This window comes from Lepidochelys kempii, chromosome 9 (assembly GCF_965140285.1).
Source record: "Lepidochelys kempii isolate rLepKem1 chromosome 9, rLepKem1.hap1, whole genome shotgun sequence".
Classification (NCBI taxonomy): domain Eukaryota; kingdom Metazoa; phylum Chordata; order Testudines; family Cheloniidae; genus Lepidochelys; species Lepidochelys kempii.
This window is the reverse complement of record NC_136388.1, coordinates 101,056,110-101,078,280: the sequence shown is the minus strand read 5'-3', so window position 1 is coordinate 101,078,280 and position 22,171 is coordinate 101,056,110. Positions and strand designations below refer to the sequence as shown.

The window sequence follows — 22,171 nt, the reverse complement described above, 5'->3', positions numbered from 1 at the left end:
AAAAAGGGGAAAAAAAAGTTTTAATTAAAATAGTCTCTTGAAGCTTAATAGGAATTCTGAGAAAACATTCTCTCTGTTCCAATAGGTATTAAAGTACACAGCAATACCTCTCATTCAAATTTTAGCTGTGTTCCCCAGTATGAATGACTTACATGAAAAAGTCTGCCTTAACTAAATAAATTCCATGTCCCCATTCAATTTAAATAAAATAGCGTTCAAGTGTAATAATTTAGTCTTCCCATAATATGATGTAAATCTAGGGAATAAGATGCAATTATAAAAACATTTCAACATCTTGCCATGTAGAAGTAATGTCAAGTGAAATGGACTCAAGATAGACAAGACAAAATAAGCAAACCCACTGAGTTGTAAATTGAATCTCTGGGCTTGTCTACACTTGAAATGCTACAGCTGAACAGCTGCGCTTTAGTGCGTAGACTCTACCTAGGCTGATGGCAGGGGTTCTCCTGTCAGTGTAGGTAACTCATCTCCTCGAGACGCAGTATCGAGATTGATGGAAGACTGCCTACAAGTGAACTTAGGTTGCCTTAAACTATGTCGCTCTGGGGGTGTGAATTTTTCTCAGCCCTGAGCAACGTAGCTGGATTGATCTAATTTTCTAGTGTAGACCAGACCTCTCTTAGGGCTCATTTTCATTTCACCAGTACAGTCTAGTTACTCCACTCCAGCTAGCCTGGCTCAAGAGAATGACCGACCACACTATGAAACATTCAAGCTATATAGTGATTTTGACGAGCAACACAGAGCGGGAATTGAGGGAACAGTTTTGGATAACCACAGGGAGACAGGTCCTGCAGGAGTGTCTGAAAGCAGCTGAGTCCTTCCTCCTCTTCACCAAGCAAGGATACTCCCCCAGAGAAGTAGAGCACATCATGAAATGGGCCACCCAAATACCTTGAGAACCTGCTTCAATACAGAATAGAACTCCTACTTCAATGAGCATTTGTTCTAGTCTTGTTTGAGGAGATTTTTTCTGCATCTTTTATCCCCAGAAGCAGAAGAGAATTGTGCTTTCTGGCCCTTTGCACAGGAAAAGAAAAACAAACAGTGTAGGTATCTCAGATGTCACTAGTGCTCTTAAAAACCTCCACAAAGCAGACCATTCTTACCCTGCAAATTTGCCAGTGCATAACTTCCTAAATATTCCTTCCTGTTTCAAATTTGGTCTTGTATACTACACCTCCAAAAGCTTCTGACTAAACTTCACTTGAAGTTTGAGTATAAAAAAAAAAAAAAAAAAAAAAAAACAAGACATTGGGGGGGAAAAAGCATTCGAGCTTTCAAGACATGATTAACAATTATTTTTCCCGAGTCCTCTCTCTCTTTTTCTCTCAATCAAGTCACCTCAAACTTGACAAGAAAAAAATGACGGATGGTCACAAATCCCGTTGCAAAATGTATAGTGGAAGAGATTATTCCAGAATATTTTAGATGATCAGGGACCAAAATTTGGGCATATTGTACAAAACAAGTCTCAACAGCGCATGGGAAAGTTACAGTTTTCCATAATGCCCCATTCAATATATATGTATACCCATTACACTTTATAAGTCTTCCTGTAAAGCTGGTGTTTATTTCTTTTCCTTCGTCTCACAAGATCCCACTATTTGTTTGCAGTAATGCAGTCACCTCTCTCACTACTCATTTGAGTGCTAAGTCTGTAGAGCCTTCTGAACAGAATAATCCAACTTCTATAGCCTATTTCCAACCTTCATCGACACTTATCTGTATAGCACCAGAAACAAAGGAAACTTCCATTAGCTTCCCACATAGTTAGCTTCTACAATTTACTGTATGGAATACGGTAATACAGTCAACTCCTTCCCATGAAGGAAGAAGCAGGAGCTACTTGACCTACAACCAAAAGACAAAAACTATAGAACAATGTTTAACAAGCTGAGGAAAAGCGGGGAACAAATGTAATGAAGGTCCTGAGGATGATGAATGCCATCTTTCCTGATGGTCTATATATAATCCCTAGACATCAACAGGAAAAAACAGTTACTCACCTAATATTAAGATATGTTAACATTTGCAGATTTTTGATGGCTTCAGGAATGGATTTGATGCAGTTGTGATAGAAATTTAAAGTCTCAAGTGGTGCAAACAGCCAGACATCTGAAGGAATTTCAGTAAATCTGTTCTTTGAAAGATCTGAAACAAAAAAAAGAAAAGAAAAGACTGTTTTCTAAAAAGTCAAAAATTTAAACCAAAATTGAAGAGATACACAAGACAACTGCTGTCCTTGCCATGTCCCTGCAAGATTAGGTGTTTGATGTTCATAAGTATTTTGGTTTTACTAGATGCTGCTGAGAAAAATCATAATGATGATTTTGATAATTAAAATAAATAACAGACGAAAGCCTTCCAAAAATAAAAAATAGTGAAAGATACCATTAACATTGCATTTGATTATAAACTTATGCTATAAAAAGTACAAGAATCTAAAGTTATGCTACACCCTACTCCTATAAAGAAGTTAGAAATATTCATCACAATTTTAAATTGTAAATTTTTTCCTCAGTTCTATACATCTGTTTATTCCTCTAATTTTTTCACTTGCTAGGTGCAACAAGACAACTCATTTAACATATTACAAGACAACTGAATAGATTGTTTCCCACTGGTACCAGTTACATTAGAACCTAACGTTCTAAAGTTGTTTCAGGATATCTGCAAGAATAAAGCTAGGTGTGCAGAACTTATCCATTCACCCAGTTAAACAACATTATTTTAGCAGATTTATCATGCCTTTCATCTTAAGAAAACACAACTGTCATGTCTTCCATTTAAGAAGTACTAATCAAACAGTTCAAAACAGAATAAAATCCAGACAAACACACACTAGGATTATTTTAGTGGGCAGAAGAGGGGTGTAGTTTCCACCACATTCAAGTCGCCACGGTGATGTGTTCCAAATGATGGCTTGCATTTTGAAACTAAATGGTTGGAACAAATTTGAATACTACAGACTATACGAAAAAAGTTCCCATACTATAAAAAAGTTGCAACGACTTCATCAAGTCTACGTTCTCAAACCAAGTGACAGAATCAGTGCATGTCATCTTTGACAGGTGAGTTCACTGAGTAGTTTTAATACACATCCATTTAAAAGTGTGGTATGAACCCTGAATTCCAGAGGTGATCAGTAAAGCTGCAATTTAGCCACAGAGGGCAGAGCAGTCACAGAATCCGTGACTTCCAAAGACCTCCGTGACTTCAGCCAGTGCCGGCTGGGAGCTGCAGAGTCCCCTGTTGCCTGTGGAAGCATGGAACTGCGGGGTACGCCCACTGCCCCCAGGCAGGAATGGGGGGGAGGACCCCTGCTGCTCCTGGCCGCCCCAGGCAGCAAGGGGGGGACCCTCGCTGCCGAAGCTGCCAGCGGAGGGGGCCCCTGGAGCTTCCAGTCCACGCCAGATGCCCAGGCTCCCCATTTTGTTATGGATATTTTTAGTAAAGGTCAGGGACAGGTCACGGATTCTGTGAATTTTTCATTATCGCCCACGACCTGTCCGTGACTGTTACTAAAAATATCTGTGACAAAATCTTACCTGTATTGATCAGTTAACCACCAAAAGTTTTTAAAAAAATGTGTTAAGATCCTTAGCACAATAGTATATATCACAAAGACAAGTGACTTCACTTGGATAGATCAGTAACGCCCTTTGAGTCCTTTCTCACTATCAACTCAGTGATTTAATATCGAGCAAAACCATTCAGCTAATTAAGTTATGACAGGACAGTGGGTGGGCAAATGTCCACACAGAAATGTCAGACTGGAATGGACCTCAACAGGTCGCTTAGTCCAGTCCCTGGCACTGAGGCAAGTCTAGGTATTATTCTAAGCTATTCCTGACAGGTATTTGTCTAACCTGTTCTTCATAACTTCCAACAACAGAGATTCCACATCCTCCCTAGGAAATTTGTTTCAGTGCTACACTTTCAATTACAAAGGTTTTCCTAAAGTCTAACCTAAATCTCCTTTGCTGCAATTTAAGACCATTACTTCTTGCCCTGTTCTCAGCGGATGAGAAGAACAATTTAACACTCTTCTTTATAACAATCTTTTATGTACACGAAAACTGTATCACATCCCCCCTCAGTCTTCTTTTTCCCATACTAAACAAACTTAACTGCATGCATAAAATGCATGATTTGTGTACAAAGCTGCAGTAATGTCAAATTAGAAGTGCACAATGTAAGGACCTTGCTGCTCTCTATGAACATTTGGCTTTTTGTGCCAATTTTCAGTAAAGATCAAAGTAAAATCCTGGCCGCACTGACGTCAATGGCCAAGATCTCAGCCCAAGTTTTTAGAACAAAATAAGATCCCCTAACATTAGGGTTTAAATGAGGTATGATAACCTTTATATAAAATTTTAAGTGTTAAAAAAGTAACTACCTATACAGTATCTTTTCATTCATGAATAATTTTTTTCTTCAAGAAAACAGGAAGACTGGGGAAGAGTCAGGCCTATCTATTTCTTTATACATTTGCGTAAGGCTTTTTCTTCAGGGAGTGGCTGAACACTGTTCTTTACCGAAACTGACAAAATGAGGTAACAGCTTCTTCCAAAATAATCCATAACAATGAACAGTAAAGTTACGTATGGGATTAATTCATTTGTCAATTATATTTAGACTTGGAAAAATTAGATTTTTAAATTGGTAAACATTTCACCAAACACAATGGACAAAAAAATATTTCCACTGATGATGAAGTAAGGCAAAAAAAAGAAAAATGCTGCTTGAGAACACAGTAGAGTTTAAGGATATTTATTTTTATATTTTGATATGTGATGTTGACAATTTGTGTTTTAACTTTTTAAATCTCAATGTCTACGATCATTGAATAATTATATGTAGTATTACAGCACTATCATTCTTTAGCGTTATTACCACATAGGCATTATTTTTCCTCTTGCTGTTGAATAGGTCCATGAAAGATTTTCCATTGGTTATGCACCCCTTTCATCGTGTGGATAAAACATAAAAAATGCTTAAGAACAAACACTGATATCAGTCAAAATTATAAAAAACATTATTAAAATCTAGTTCTGCCAAGCCTACTTATATTGAATATAGATTAAGGGCACACAATCTAGATAGAACACAGAGATGCAAATGTTAACCAGTACCTTTCAATACTATCATTTGTGTGTTATGTACTGCAAACCAAGTTTTGAGAAAATTTGAGAATCTAAATTCAAATGTTTTGAAGTTACACAGTTTCCATAAAAATATGTACATTTGGGATTATATCTAAATTAATTTCTACATAGAGTTCTGAACTAAACTACAAAAAACCCTAATGTGCTAGCCTGACTGGTAATCGGTAAGCGTTTACTTTTTTCAGTCTTTGTGGTAATACTTGAGAAGGTTCTGAACCTACAACCAATCTACTAGAATTCTTTGAGGGGGTAAACAAGCATGTGGACCAAGGGGATCCAGTGGATATAGTGTACTTCGGTTTTCAGAAAGCCTTTGACAAGGTCTCTCACCAAAGGCTCTTACACAAAGTAAGCTGCCACGAGAGAAGAGGGAAGGTGGTCTCATGGATAGGTAACTGGTTGAAAGACAGGAAACAAAAAGGGATATAAATGGTCAGTTTTCAGAACGGAGAGAGGTAAACAGTGGTGTCCCCCAGGGGTCTGTTCTGAGACCAGTCCTTTCAACATGTTCATAAATGATTTGGAAAAAGGGGTAAACACTGAGGTGGCAAAATTTGCAGATGATACAAAATTACTAAAGATAGTTAAAACCCAGGCAGAATGCAAAGAGCTACAAAAGGATCTCTCAAAATTGGGTGACTGGACAACACAATGGCAGATAAAATTCAGTGTTGATAAACGAAAAATAACGCGCATTGGAAAGCATAATCCCAACTATACATATAAAATGATGGGATCTAAATTAGCTGTTACCATTCAAGAAAGATCTTGGAGTCGTCGTGGATAGTTCTCTGAAAACATCCACTCAATGTGCAGCGACAGTCAAAAAAGCGAACAGAATGCTGGTAATAATTAAGAAAGGGATAGATAATAGGACAGAAAATATCATATTGCCTCTATATAAATCCATGGTACGCCCACATCTTGAATACTGCGTGTGGATGTGGTCGCCCCATCGCAAAAAAGATATACTGGAACTGGAAAAAGTTCAGAAAAGAGCAACAAAAATGATGAGGGGTATGGAACAGCTTCCATATGAGGAGAGATTAATAAGATTGGGACTTTTCATCTTGGAAAAGAGACGGCTAAGGGGAGATGTGATTGAGTCTATAAAATCATGACTTGTGTAGAGAAAGTAGATAAGGAAGTGTTTTTACTACTTCTCATAACACAAGAACTAGGGGTCATATAATGAAATTAATAGGCAGCAGGTTTAAAACAAATAAACGGAAGTATTTCTTCACACAACACAGTCAACCTGTGGAACTCCTTGCAGAGGATGTTGTGAAGGCCAAGACCATAACAGGGTTCAAAAAAGAACTAGATAAATTTCTGGAGGATAGGTCCATCAATAGCTATTAGCCAGGATGGACAGGAATGGTGTCCCTAGCCTCTGGGGCACCGGGCACTGGCCACTGTCGGAAGACAAGATACTGGGCTAGATGGACCCTTGGTCTGACCCAGTAGGGCCCTTCTTATGTTCTTACGTACAACACTTATGCATGTAAGCAACTTAACTTACACAATTAGTACTACTGAAATCAATGGGGAAATTCAGGTAAGTAAAGTTACAAGTATTTATGCACCTAAGTAGGTGCAGGCCTTAAGGCCTCGTCTACACTACAAAATTTTGTTGGCAAAAGTTATGCCACTTTAATTAAAACCAATGCTGCATGTCCACACTAGTTTCTTGTGTCAGCAGAGTGCATCCACACTAACAGCTCTTGCATCGACACAGAGCAATGCACTGTGGTAGCTATTCTACTGTGCAACTGGCCACAAGTTGCTTTGGGAAGGGTTAGGGTTTGCAATGCCTCATGGGACAGGTACAGCATCATATTATGCAGGTTTTTCAATCCCATCGTTGCAGGGCATCCTAGTAGATTGCCCACTGCTTTTTCAACTGAAGTGTGTTATGGGGAGGGAGAGGAGATGGTGTGTCTTGGTGGGGAAGACAGCAGGCTGACCAACCTATCCTATCAAGGAGTAATGATCTCAAGTTGCAGTGGGGGAGGTTTAGGTTGGATATTAGGAAAAACTTTTTCACTAGGAGGGTGGTGAAACACTGGAATGCATTACCTAGGGAGGTGGTAGAATCTCCTTCCTTAGAAGTTTTTAAGGTCAGGCTTGACAAAGCCCTGGCTGGGATGATTTAATTGGGGATTGGTCCTGCTTTGACCAGAGGGTTGGACTAGATGACCTCCTGAGGTCCCTTCCAACCCTGATATTCTATGATTCTATGATCCTGAAGCATGGGGAGTGGGACACCCCACACACACTTAACCCCCGGCTCTGCTTGGCACAGCAGTCTCTCCCCAAGCTGCCCGCGGTTCTGTGATTCCCTCCGAGTTCTCCCACAGTCTCCTCATTTGCCTAGAGCAGCATCCTCAGCATCTCTGTAGCTCTCGCGCAGAGGAATGTCAAAGCAGCACAGCAGTCGTCCCCCGCGCCCAACTCCCTGCCCTTGCAGCCGCAGTCTGCCTGCCTGCCGCTGTGTTCCTAGTGTAGGGCTGAACAGGAGCATTCCAAAGATTTGCTCTTTGTTCCCCAAACACAGCAGCACGCTCAGCTGTCAGACACTTCCAGGAGCTTTGAAAGCGGAGGGGCGCATGTCTGCAGAGCACCAGAGATCAAAACAGTGAGCAGAGCGGTCACAGCAGGCATTGTGGGATACTGGCAGAAGCCAGTTCTGGAGACAAAACAAACAGCAGTGTCTATGCTGACGGTCTGTCACTTTAACTTTGCTGCAAAAGGTTTTATGCCTCTCACTGAGGTGGTTTTATTTTATCACCAAACCTGCATAATATGACAGCAATTTTGCCATCAAAAGTAGATTTGCAGTGCATATGCCTCCCCTATTTTGTCGGCAAAAGTTGCCTTTTCCCAACAAAACTTTTTAGTGTAGGCAAGCCCTAAGGCTACATCTACATTACACAACTTTTAGCAACACAGCTGTGCCGCTACAGCCGTGCGGCTAAAAGGCGCGCAGCGTAGCTGCTGTTTGTCGGCAGGAGAAAGCTCTCTCGCCGACAAAGCACTGTTTACACTGGCTCTTTTCCTCGACAAAACTTGGGCCTTGTGGGGTATGTGGGGTTTTTTTTTTTTTTTAAACACTTCTGAATGACAAAAGTTGTGTCATTCACTGCCAGTCGTAGACAAAGCCTAAGACTGTATTTCAGAGGGATAAGAGGAATGCTTATTTTTCTACCTCACAGTGAATTGCTGTGATTTTTTGCTAGGTACTATTACTATGTGGCTGCATGATAGGTAGTTCAATCACTTGCACCAATAATTCTAATAATTAAATGCTGTTGATATGCTGTAAATCTATCTTGCAATAATGAGCACCCACCGCTTATTACATATTATATGTCTTATATTCATGATTGTTTCTGAAAGGAGAAATTACCCGAAGTATTCAAATTAATCTACAAAAACTCTTAGCTCTGAGTGACTTCAAGGGACATTTTATGTGCATGTATTAGAGACCTGGATTTGCCCCTTAATTCAAAAAAAGTGTAGAAAGGTCTCAAAGATAATAGTTAAAACTGCTTTTCCAAACTTATCCTAGATAAAGAGACTTGCTTTTGCAAGCAAAATCTTTTAGATAAAAAAATTGCAAATTAAAGTGGTTTTATTACTGTAATTTAAAGGAATTAAAGCTAAACCTATATAATTAAGAAAGAATGCAGGTTGTCACCAAAACCCTAATTACCAAAATTTTCTGCTTCCAAGATGCTTTGATTTTTAAAAACAGTAGAAAATGGAAGATTTTCCCGATTTAAAAATGGGTTTCTGTAGCAAAGCTATTGAAAGTCTAGTAGAAAGAAAATCACTGGTCTATTCAAATGTACAAGATAGTGACCCAGTCACTGGATTACAAAATTTTTTATTCCCCAGCCAACTATAATCCCTGTACATGCTGCATACTTTGCTTCAAATTGGATTCTTCCTTAGTTTTTTCACATGCAGGGGAACCTCAGAGTTACAAACTGAGCAGTCAACCACACACCTCATTTGGAACTGGAAGTACACAATCAGGCAGCAGCAGAGACCAAAAAGAGCTAAACAGTATAGTACTGTGTTAAATGTAAATTACTAAAAAAAATCAGGGAAAGTTTAAAAAAATATTTGAAAAGATAAGGAAACTGTTTCTGTGCTTATTTCATTTAAATTAAGATGGCTAAAAGCAGCATTCTTCTTCTGCATAGTAAAGTTTCAAAGCTGTACTACCTCAATGTTTAGCTGTAAACTTTTGAATGAACAACCATAACATTTTGTTCAGAGTTACAAACAACATCTATTCCCAAGGTGTTCATAACTCTGAGGTTCTACTGTATACTTATGAAATAAACTTCAACCTTGAATTATCTCATAGTATCTCGGTGGGGAAATAATGCAGGAGTGGACAGGGCCCAGGAATCTTGATGAGAATCCAGAGTAAATCTTCTCCAGAAAGCGTTCATTACTGCCTGAAACCTGCATCCTTTGGTGACTGAGAGCCTGTTTTAAAGAGCCTACAAAGGAAGAATTTTTCCTACTTCTGGAGCTGATCCCACGGAGGTGTTGAGCACTCAATTCCCACTGAAGTCGGTGAGGGGTTTACAAAAGTTTAATATCTTTCAGCATCAGGGCCATAGAGAGATATGAGGAAAATAGAATGCTGAGAACTGTGGCAACCCATCCCCACACAGGTATCTAGCATAGGATGGCTCATGGGAGTTTCCCTAGGTTGGAAGGGAAAAGTGTTTTGGCCCTCCAAAGCCCCAGTACGTGAGGAACTTCAGAGCACCCCTCCGTTACTGAGGGAGAGGAGGGGCTAGAAAACAGAAACCTGTAGGGCCATTCAGAAGAAAAAGTGAGAGAATATATAAATAATAATAAAAGTGACATGGATTATTTACATTCTCCATTTCCTGATGCTGTCACATTCCCCTGCCCTCCGGAATGTAATTACCTTCCAAACCAATTCCCCCATCCACACTCTGAACTTCCTTCCAAATCCCTTCTGTCTCATTTGTCCTTCTCTTTCACTCCCATTCATCTCCCCTCCATCCCCCCCAGTTTCTAGATATTTAAGGCTTCTTTCCCCTTCTTCAAGTCCAGCTTTTCAAACATCTCCCCCTGCTCTTCCGTGCCCCACCCCCATCCCCATGAACTGCTGCAGACAAACCAAGGGAAATAAAATATTGTTTGAAACAAGGTTTAGGTTTAATCCAGATGCTTTTTACACCACATCAACTGACTAATCAGAGGCGTTTTAAATGAATTAAATGCAGAAAACTGCAGTATAAAATTACAGTGTAACTGTTACAGGCATGCAGGCATATAAAAACACATTTTGCCCCCACTGATGTTCAGACGCATACACTTGTGATAACTGTCAAAAGGAGGTTATGTGTATGTACTCCAGAATGCAGTATTGCAGGTGGAGATGCGCATTCTGAGAACTGCGCATAGTTGAGCATTTCATACACTTTATAGACCATTATTGTCATATATAATATATCTTGCAGTTTAAGAAATTTCATGTCTCAAAGAATCTGAAAACAGATTTATATGCTCAAACAAGTACTGAGAGGGGCACCTTATACGTGGAATAATAATTATATGTTAAGATACCACAATCTAATTACCCTTCACACAGTGCATATGCGATCACTAGACAGAGCATTGGTGTTGAATCAACTACATGCAAATACTGGGCTCATTAAATATAACACTCCAAATACATAATGTAATTACATGCTCTACCTATTATTCCTCTCATATAATGGCAAATTTCCAGTCACTCCCTTTTCCTCTTTTCAAACACTAGGGCAAGTGTCATGAGAAAAATCACAAAGGTGGTGGGAGGTGGGGGAGACCTCAACAAACTCAAGATCTGCATCTTCCTTGACGGAGCTTCAATAGCGGAAGCAATGGTGGAATCAATAAAGCAGACATGGTTAAGGCACTTTGACAGCTGTCTCATTCAGCCCTACAGATAACCATGCCTTAGCTAGGCTGCAGCTTTCACCTTTACAGCCAACAGTGGATGTGTCCCATTCTAGCCTGTGTAGACAAAGCACGGAAAAATGTCTAGTGTTTCAGAGCAACATTTCTCCCCATATACACACACACACACACACCCCTCCCTCAGGAACCACGAAGGCTGAAACACTTCAACATCCGCTATCACCATGATAGACATTTAACCAGACAGCATATTGTTGGAAACCAAGTGCATATGAGCCATCAACAAGAGAGCTGCTTTTGTCAAAGGAGAGCATCCTCAAAACTAACAGACAAAGCTCTAGCATGAAGGCCTCGTATTCAGAGGATGCTAATGTGGACCCAGTAACTTGAAAAACCTCTACTGCTATTAAGTGTCAGTGTTACCTATAGGCCATATGCTAATACAAACAAAATCATCTTTTTGTTACATGGACTGATGAAGCAGCTGCTCTGCGTGTGTGTCAACACCCACTAAATTCAAAGGGATTCCCATTCATGGAAGGGCTGCAGCATTGCCTCCCATCCACGAATGCAGAAGTGAACACAGACACAAGATTGCTGCTACCTCCACCAATTAATTACTGTACAATTCTTGTGAGTAATGTATTTGTATTTTGTTTTTCGTGCAGTGTGGCAAGTGAGTGTATTTAAGACTGATTTTATTAGCAAGCTTAGTCCTACAGTACAATGTTCTACAGCTAAAATGGTGGAATAATTATAGCATGTCAATGAGATGAGCCGTTATAATTTAAAGAGATTTTTGGTTTCCTGACATATGCAAAATAGGAGTTATCTCACAGAAGCTCTCCTATTTCTTAAGCTCTAGAGAATCCTCACTCCAACTAGGAGAATTCAAGCTTTTCATGGTTCCCTTCTTGGTTCCAAAACTACAAAACACAAGGGATAGTTTTTGAAAACCATGTAAATGAAGGCTGAATATGTAGGGGTTGAAGGAAATCAAGATTGGAATAGCTGGATTTAATTGCTAAACACTCTTGTACAAAAACCATTACTGGATTTCCTTATGAAGAATCTCAGTTTAAGTTTCTTTAATTATATTACTTTAACTGGAAAGGATTCCTTTCAGATTTGTCATGTACTTTAATATACACAATCATCTGGAACAAGTCATATGACTAAGTGAGGTGCTACTTAAACACCATCTCACAGTGTGCTAGTTACACACTATTGATTAATTTTCCATCCAAGGATCAACAATAACATGAAATATGTATTACTCCCATTTTACAGACATCCCACTCTCACTGCAGAAGCACCACACCTCAACCACAGTTTCATCTTCCTGTTTTACGGAAACAGCATATCTTGCCTTGAGGTAAACATGAGAACAATGGTCTGGTCCTGTACTCTGAGAAGGGCCCCTACTGTGCAGGTTACAGTTAACTTGCACATCGGATCCCCACCATAGGTCTTTTCTGCTGGTCCCCAGTAATCAGCCATTCAAAAAATCATCATCATCTAACAATATGATCAATCCCACTGTTCCTAGAATTCATCAAATTTTAACAAATAAATGTATAAAGCAGAAAATAAAGTGGGATTTCATACATGAAATACTTCTTCCTATGAGCAGGTTATTAAATAGCTTCCCAATATAGGGATTCTTCCACCGTACTCTGAATCATATGGTGGCATCAGAAACTGGATGCAATGCTAGATGGACAACTTGTCTGCTCCAGTACAGCAAGCTGTAGGTCAGGAAATCTAGGCTTTATTTCCACTTCTGCCACTGACTCCCTTGAACAAGCCACTTCACAGGCAGGGAAACGGACACACTAAGTGGAGTAATAATATTTACCTAACTTACATGGGTGTTAAGGCTTTCAAGCAACTTGTAAATGTTCAAGGGGAACATGCTTCATAGTGTTTTTTATGTTTTGCTAACATAAAAACGTAGAGTCATCCTCTAAAAGTCACCTTCTCCCTCATAAGTGCTGGCACACTTGAAACCAACCTGAAGTAAATGGAAATCCTTGGCAAGCATCTGGATTCAATTATTAGTCTTCCACTTTCACAATGGTGCTCAATGTTTGTGTCACTCCTGATGACACCAATCTGTCAGCTTTGATGAGGATAGCGCCACCAATAGGGGAGGTTGAGGGTGAAGAAAAAATTCTACTTATCTTGAATACTTAAAATAGACAATGCTGCAAAAATATATACTGTATTTTAACCCTAAATTCTAGTAGTGTCATAATTTCAGTTTCCCACTTCCATCTTTCCAGTAAACCCAGATTAGAATTATGGGTTACAAAACTGTTTTAATATTAACATTAGTTTACATTAATCTTTATAAAACAATCATAGTTTAAAGCCCCATACTTTATTTTAATGAAATGTTACTACAGTTCTATGGGTGGTGGCAAGGGGGTTGAATAATTTAGGAGGTGGGATTGCCCGTACAGTTTGGGCTCCACCCATTTAGCATTGGGAACCTCATTTGAAGATATCTTTGTTTTTCTCTCACAAGTGTGAATAGAGCCAAACCATAAGGCATATGATCCCCTATATGGTAAGCCCACACTGGGACTAAGCAGCTCTATGATTTCACCTACACTGTAGTTTTTCTGAACTTCTCACACCGATGACACTCTGCCAGAACTAGTAATTGTGGGAGCACTAGCGTAAACCAACTGTTGGAGTTTTTATTACAATTGGCTAACCCTTAGTCAGCATAAACCAGGACCATGCAATATACCACTAAAAGTAAAAAGAGGCAGGGGTATTTCAAAGAAACCCTCTGTGTAGACAAGACCAAAAAAGTTCATTCTAGTTTTCTCCAGATCATTCCACTGGATGGGGTAATTAAATATTGTCCCTAGCCTATTACCAATACATCATAAAAGCAAGCCACACTTACCCACTTAGAGACAGCAGGATCCTTTCCTCATGAACAGGTTTACATGGCGATGATTAATCTGTGCAGGACTAGAAAATATGGGACCCACAAAGGATGCTTTGTTTTACAAGTCATTCACCAGTATCTGAGTTACACAGCTGAATATATTGAAATTGAATAATTAATAATCAAATTAAGTTAGCCATTAGCCAGAGAAGGAAGGAAAAGTTACCACTCAGATTTCATATGTAGCACCTGCTCCTTTTTGCTCCCAATTTTGATACTCAATGGACTGGACAATTGTATTTAAATTTCATCTTAGAACGGTTTTTCATAAATTTATCCAACACAAACATAGTCCCTTTCCCAGATAGAAGGGGAAAAGCGGAAGAATGAAATCACAAACGAAAATAGTTTTTTTTTTTGGTTTGTTTTTGAGAAAAGTAAACCTCAGCACTAAGACATCTTGTCAGAGCAGGGAAAATTATGATCCCTGATTATGTCTCAAGATGAACGGTAAGCCACAGAAGGCAAAGGGGAAAAAAGCCCCAAGGCTCCGATATCTACCACCACTGGAATGTGCATTAATTTACTCTTGGATAAAAAAAAAGAAGATTTGATGCCATTTAAACATCTATTAATACTAAATTTTAGTCATTCTAATATAAAACAGGCACTTTTTATATCACGGTAAAGATCCTTGGATTTCTATGACCACATCAGTGGCCAAAGACAAAGTTAAAATGAAATTTAAATTTGCTGTCTAAGTAATTGTTGTACCAGTGATGTGATTACAGACACCTACAGAAGTAATTCCAGGTCCCTGGCCTGAAAGTCAAAATACCAGGGATTTTATATAAACTTGGGTATATTTGTGATATTTTTCTCATTGAAACACAATGTAATTTCAGTGAAGAAGAGGTGGGGGAAAGGATTCTTTTCTGTTAAAAGCACAAGAAAGTCTGGACAACTGGGATGTATTCCAAGAACTACCACAAACTTCTTAAAAAGAAAAGGAGTACTTGTGGCACCTTAGAGACTAACCAATTTATTTGAGCATAAGCTTTCGTGAGCTACAGCTCACTTCATCGGATGCATACTGTGGAAAGTATAGAAGATCTTTTTATACAGACAAAGCATGAAAAAATGGGTGTTTACCACTACAGAAGGTTTTCTCTCCCCCCACCCCACTCTCCTGCTGGTAATAGCTTGTCTAAAGTGATCACTCTCCTTACAATGTGTATGATAATCAAGGTGGGCCATTTCCAGCACAAATCCAGACATGAAAGTTGTGATATTACAACAAAAAAACTTCAAAACCAGACTCCAGCGAGAGACTGCTGAACTGGAATTCATTTGCAAATTGGATACAATTAACTTAGGCTTGAATAGAGACTGGGAGTGGCTAAGTCATTATGCAAGGTAACCTAAGTTAATTGTACCCAATTTACAAATGAATTCCAATTCAACAGTCTCTCGCTGGAGTCTGGTTTTGAAATTTTTTTGTTGTAATATCGCAACTTTCATGTCTAGATTTGTGCTGGAAATGGCCCACCTTGATCATCATACACATTGTAAGGAGAGTGATCACTTTAGACAAGCTGTTACCAGCAGGAGAGTGGGGTGGGGGGAGAGTAAACGTTTTGTAGTGGTAAACACCCATTTTTTCATGCTTTGTGTGTATAAAAAGATCTTCCATACTTTCTACAGTATGCATCCAATGAAGTGAGCTCACGAAAGCTTGTGCTCAAATAAATTGGTTAGTCTCTAAGGTGCCACAAGCACTCCTTTTCTTTTTGCGAATACAGACTAACACGGCTGTTACTCTGAAACCTGTCACAAACTTCTTGTGACACTTATGGTAAACCTGCAAAATGGAGATAGTTCTCTACTTCACTGGGATGTGAAGCTTAATTCATTAGTGTGTGTAAACAGCTTTGATACCTTTTGGATGGATGGCACTATATTAAAGTCTAAATATTATTAAAAAACAAGAGAATCTTTTCAACAATAATTAGAAAATAAGTTTCTCTGAAACTTACTGCAGCTGCTTGATCAGTACCATTTAAAGTTAATGTTGGGAACAACTTTTAAAAAAATAGTCGATCAGTTAAAACCCACTGCTTCTTTCACTGTATACAGAAATTTCACAATTTTGTTTAGTTCAGAGTACAGGAGTAAGAGAAAGACACTTGTGACAACCAATGGAAAATGATTTAAAATGTTTGAGATATATCAATCCCCAGATTCTTATTTAAAAAGAAAAAACAAAGATGTTCATCTGAAACAGAAAAAGACACACACACACACAATCATGTTCCAGATCCAAGCCCTTAGAGAGTATTCCACAATCTATAAGGAAAGGGGAATGTCCAGTGAAAGCTCAGTTTTTATGCCTACTGTCTTTATAGCCTCAATTCTGCAAGGTGCTTAGCACACTAGCATGATCGAGCAAAGCACTTAAGCACATGCTTAGCTTTAACCATGTGAGTAAGTCCATGTCTTCCATGCTAGACAGCACCACACCATGCAAGATCAAGCCCTGTAAGAAACTGATTCTTCTAAGTAGAAGGATGAAGAATTAAAACAAAAATGAGAACCCTCTCTCCCATAGCTCAGCATCCAATCACTGCAGACTAAAGGTTCCTTGGCAGGGTTATCCAGGACTTTTCCTAAGCTTTTATTACATTATTTCTGCTGTTGTAAAAGAAGTACAAATTCCTATATAACCCTTGCCTTCCTTGCCAGATATCCAAAAACTCCCACTGTCAATTATTATGTCCTGTAAGAAGAAAAGAGGATAAATCTCAGAAGTGCTGGTCAGCTAGAGCAAGAAGGGGAAAAAAAACCACCTGCATCAATAGCAACATGTAAAGTTTGTGTCTAACGTCATTCTTTAGTATGATTAGTAATAATAATAGAAAGAGAGCCATGCCCATACCACTCAGAAAAGGGACAAGTTTCTGAAGAATTTCAAGTGCTATTAACACATCTTTTAGGACTCTGAACGACATTTATTTAGAATTGTTGGTGTTTGTTATTTCCCTGGTTTACTATTACAGAGTAATACTCTGTAACACAGTCTACTCCAAACCAGGATAATAGTTTCTGCAGAAGAAAGCCATTTCTGCTGCTCATTCCCAAACTGAAGCCGTAATCATCTTTTTGTGACATCGATCATTTCCACAGTAACCAACTTCAGTGTCAGAGGATATGATTTCAATTTTAAGTACATCTTTTCTTGTCACTGAGGAATAGAGGCCATATTTTTATGCAATTGTCTTTTTTTAGGAAATGACATAAGTACAAGGTGAATACCACCATCATTCTCCAAGGGAAAAAAATGTGGTTGATGAGAGGTCAGCAGACATTTAAAGACAAGACTCAATCTACTGTCCTCAAACTGAATCAGTCCGTAAGTCATATACAGATATAGATATATCTATAAGTATGCATTTAGAATAGCAAGACATGTCCATGGATACATCTGCCTTAAAGACCTCTAATGATTCTTCTACTTATGAATTTATATTGTAGCATCAAATAAAGTATTCATAAAACCAATACAGAAGATTAGTGGTAAAAAACAGTTCAATGATTTTAGCTAAAAAGAGTTCAGCTTACCAAAATGGATATAAACCCATCCCATTACACACTTTTGTTTAAAAAAAGTACTTTACAGCTACATCATGATTTATTACAAGAAAGAAGTATAGAGCAGAGAGAAGCCAGTAAGTGAAACAAGGTTTTAAAACAACAAAAGACAACACATAATATGTTGCTACTTTAAAACTGTATTTTAAGGGGAGCTGGCAGAGACTCCTTAGGCTAACACATTCCACCGTGAAATATTTTTTGCGACTTTGAGAAATTCTAAAACCCTCAATGTTTTCAGCAGGTTTTTCAAATTTAGCAGTAAGAAAGTCCTTGGGCTAGAGAAGGGTCTTTTGTCCAGTGAAATTCCATTCAGGTTTGGCTGACAAACTTTCAAAAGTTTCCACTTCTCTCAGGTTGCTTGTGTTGCCACCATGCCATAACCGAATGTGAACACTAATTTTAAAGCCAGGCCTACATTTCCAAAGCAGCACACACCTTTCTCCCCAACACACTTACACTGGGAATTCATGGGGCAGATGACTGCTCCAGTGGTAACTAAGTGTTGGCTCTTGCCCCTTCCCTTTCTTAGTCTTTACATCTACCTAAATCCACGAGCAAAAACAGTCATAATGAACCAATATGACATTTGCTGCTCTTACAAGGGTAGTGAACAATGCATGTTCTATTCTTTTCTCCTACCCTTTGTCTGTCCTGTCTATTTGGATTGGAAGATCTTTGAGGAAGGAATCGTCTTACTCTTGTGTTTGTACAGTGCCTAGCATAATGACTCCCATTCTCATTTGGCCCTTAAACACCACCATAACATGATAAAATAGCAGCAACAACCAACAATTCTAGAATAATCAGATGATTACATCAACAGACTTGCCAGTTTATTTCTTAGTAATACACTTCTAAAAACTGAACATTTGCTCCAGGTTCAATTAAGATTATTAGCTTTTAATTAATATCATCCCCACCAATATGAGTCTGGCTGATCGGTTGGTACAAAAAAACCCATCTAAGGAATAACATGATTTTACAGAACACAATTAATCCTCATAACCAACAGCAAGACATGAGCTAGCTAATGACACTTATTTCTCAAAGGTCCACAGGTATTTCAGAAGATCTTTTTTCATTAAATGTGAAATAAGTACAATGAATATTTAAAGGTAGGTAAGGATGTTTTAGTTACTCAGTGCTTCTCTATTCATACCTACTGTATAGCCACCAATATCATAGCTTATTTAATCACTAAATGCACAGCAGGTAGCCCAAACATCAAAATAGTGTATTTGCAGGTGCATTCTTCCTCTCTCATCCATTCAATCCCACATAACAACCAAAGATACAGAGGTTATCACAAACTAAGATCATCAGGATAGGATGCTTAAATTTTCATTATTCCTTTATTTCAAGGTTTGAGGTGGCAGTGTGGTCTAGTGGAAAGACCACTGGAGGGAGACCCAGGAGACCAGGGTTCTATTGCTGGCTTACCCAAGGTTGCTTAGCAGGCCAGTGGCTAAGTCACTTCACCTCTCTATGCCTCTGTTTACCCATCTGTAAAATGAGGATAATGATACTGATCTCCTTTGAGATACTCATGAAAAGCACTATATAAGAGCTATTTTTATATATTATATATATATATATACACACACACACACACAAAGTCCCTCACTAAACTGATATTGTTCCATTAATATAACATTATGTAAAAATAATTTTAAAGTGAGTGCAAAACTATTTAAAGTACAACAACCTGTACAGTGCATTCTAGTAATCCAAAATTTTCAAATATTTCACCATGCCAAAACAACTGAACTGCAAGTTCAAATTGTGCCCCTACTCCTTCACTTCAGAAACAGGTTCTACAGGACTGAATAACCAGGGGGCAAATCCAAGCGATAGTGCTCTAGAAACATACCACATAACTACGTGGCTGTTTTACATATGACTGCAACAGAAACAGTAACTCTACCTCAGATTGAATGAGCCTTGACACAACTTTTAAGGCCATCACAATGCAAAATACAGTCAGTCACCTAGTGCCTGCACTGCTGGAGGAACTGCAGTTAAATGATACAAAGCGAAGTGGAATTTAAGAGTATTAGTCCTCTCCAAGGAGACCTGCAAGGGCCTTTTGACATCAAATACATGGGAAAGGGCCTTCTCAAGATGGGTATGCAGTTATGGGGAAAACCGTTGCCAACGCAATACTCTTATTAAGGCGGAACTCAGCTGAGTCCACCACACCACTTGATCCTTACAGCATGTGGTATAAAGTTCATCAGAAACTAGTGCCTGAATTTCAGTTATACCATCAAGGACAATATTCTTCCAGATAAGAAATTTGATGTCAGATGTACTGAGTGGCTAAGATGAGCCATCATTTTCTTTGTCAAGACCACACTGATGTTCCTCAACATGGGGAGCTTTCTAATTTCACAGTGTCAGGTCCCGAATAAATCAGACAAAAAGGGGCTGCAGACACACTGGTGAACCTTCTGTTCATTCATGACAAGTAGAAATACCTCCCATATGAACCCAGATGGAGTTAATCTAAATTAGATGAAAGCAGTTAAGCAACGTGTAGGGCAGGCAAAAGGTTCCACATAGGCCTACAGCATAAGCCTTATCAACTTAAAAGATATCTATATGCCCACATATCTATTCAGGGGACACCATCACAGGGCCTAACAACATGAGCCACACTATCAGAGGCTCGTTCACCTGCACATCCACCAATGTGATACAGGCCATCATGTGCCAGCAATGCCCCTCTGCCATGTACATTGGTCAAACTGGACAGTCTCTACATAAAAGAATAAATGGACACAAAACAGATGTCAAGAATTATAACATTCATAAACCAGTCGGAGAACACTTCAATCTCTCTGGTCACGTGATTACAGACATGAAAGTTGCGATATTACAACAAAAAAACTTCAAATCCAGACTCCAGCGAGAGACTGTTGAATTGGAATTCATTCGCAAATTGGATATAATTAACTTAGGCTTGAATAGAGACTGGGAGTGGCTAAGAGGGGGCCATTTAGGGATCTGGGCAAAAATTGGGGATTGGTCCTGCTTCAAGCAGGGGGTTGGACTAGATGGCCTCCTGAGGTCCCTTCCAACCCTAACCTTCTATGATTCTAAGTCATTATGCAAGGTAACCTATTTCTCCTTGTTTTTTCCTAACCACCCGCCCCCCCGACGTTCTTGTTAAACCCTGGATTTGTGCCGGAAATGGCCCACCTTGATTATCATACACATTGTAAGGAGAGTGGTCACTTTAGATAAGCTATTACCAACAGAAGAGTGGGTTCGTATTGGTGGGTGGGTGGGTGGTGGTGGGGGAAACCTGGATTTGTGCTGGAAATGGCCCAACTTGATTATCATACACATTGTAAGGAGAGTGATCACTTTAGATAAGCTATTACCAGCAGAAGAGTGGGGTGGGGGAGGTATTTTTTCATGCTTTGTGTGTATAAAAAGATCTTCTACACTTTCCACAGTATGCATCCGATGAAGTGAGCCGTAGCTCACGAAAGCTTATGCTCAAATAAATTGGTTAGTCTCTAAGGTGCCACAAGTACTCCTTTTCTTTTTAACTTAAAACTGTAAACCCTTGTTTTCTGGTAGGTTGCTTCCAAGAGGACAGGAGGCCTTAAAGACTTGCTCAAATGCACAGTGCCTACAGAGCTCTAACCTCCCTGAAGCCAGGCTGTCAAATAACTTCATCTCACAGTAAATTTTCCTTTCAATTAGATATTTAGGGATGCTAAATTATTTCCACTACCTTCATCGGCTGTTTTCAAAAATTTAAATTTAAGTGCTAATTTTGAAACTGGAAACCATGTAACAAAAATGAACAGGACTGCATTCTTAGTGTCTCAAAAAACAGCTTTGCAGCTCTTTAGATGAATACATTTAAACAGAACATTATCCAAATTTAAATTGAAAAAAATAAAAAGGTAATTTGACAGGTACTGTCTGGAAAAACTAGTTATACGTGCAAGGCCTTTAAAATTCATTGTTTACAGGCTTCCTAAATAAATCATTTGTTCTAAAAGAACAAAAGATACTGTCAGTACATAAAATACCCTGTGGTATGTAAATTACTAACTGGCACATTTGTGCAGAATTAAAATATACAGGGTATGATTACTACACTAATACATGTAAAACAGAAAAGTATCAACTGGCGGGGCTTTGGTAGTATTTTTTAAAAAATGTTTCAGTGATATCCCTTCGACTTGCCCTGATAATCTCAAGTATTTGAAAAAAAATATTGAATAAGGCTTGAATAATGAATTGAGATTTGTTGAAATAGGCCACTGACAAAAAATCCTAAGGAATCAGTGCAACTAGCAGGTGAGAAGAAGCAACTTTTACTCCTACCTGTGCAATCTGGAGGCTATTCAAACACTTCTAGAATCTGTTCACGTTGAGTTATTTATCAGGCATTGTAATAAAGGAAGATTTTGAAGAATACATTTTATTTCCAGTCTTCTACAGA

The 22,171-nt window shown here is 38.8% G+C and overlaps 1 protein-coding gene across 10 annotated transcripts in view; it reads right to left on the bottom strand.

Moving 5' to 3' along the window:
- The window catches only part of LRCH2 (leucine rich repeats and calponin homology domain containing 2), an 88,609-nt gene that overhangs the window by 50,882 nt on the left and 15,556 nt on the right, over positions 1 to 22,171 (bottom strand). For all 10 annotated transcript variants that reach the window (XR_012160642.2, XM_073358583.1, XM_073358574.1 and 7 more), the window contains exon 2: positions 2,031 to 2,175. Coding sequence is in view for 9 of the 10 variants with exons in the window: in XM_073358574.1 (XP_073214675.1) it covers positions 2,031 to 2,175 (145 nt within the window). In the remaining variant the exon portion in view is untranslated. The remainder of the gene's footprint in view (positions 1 to 2,030; positions 2,176 to 22,171) is intronic.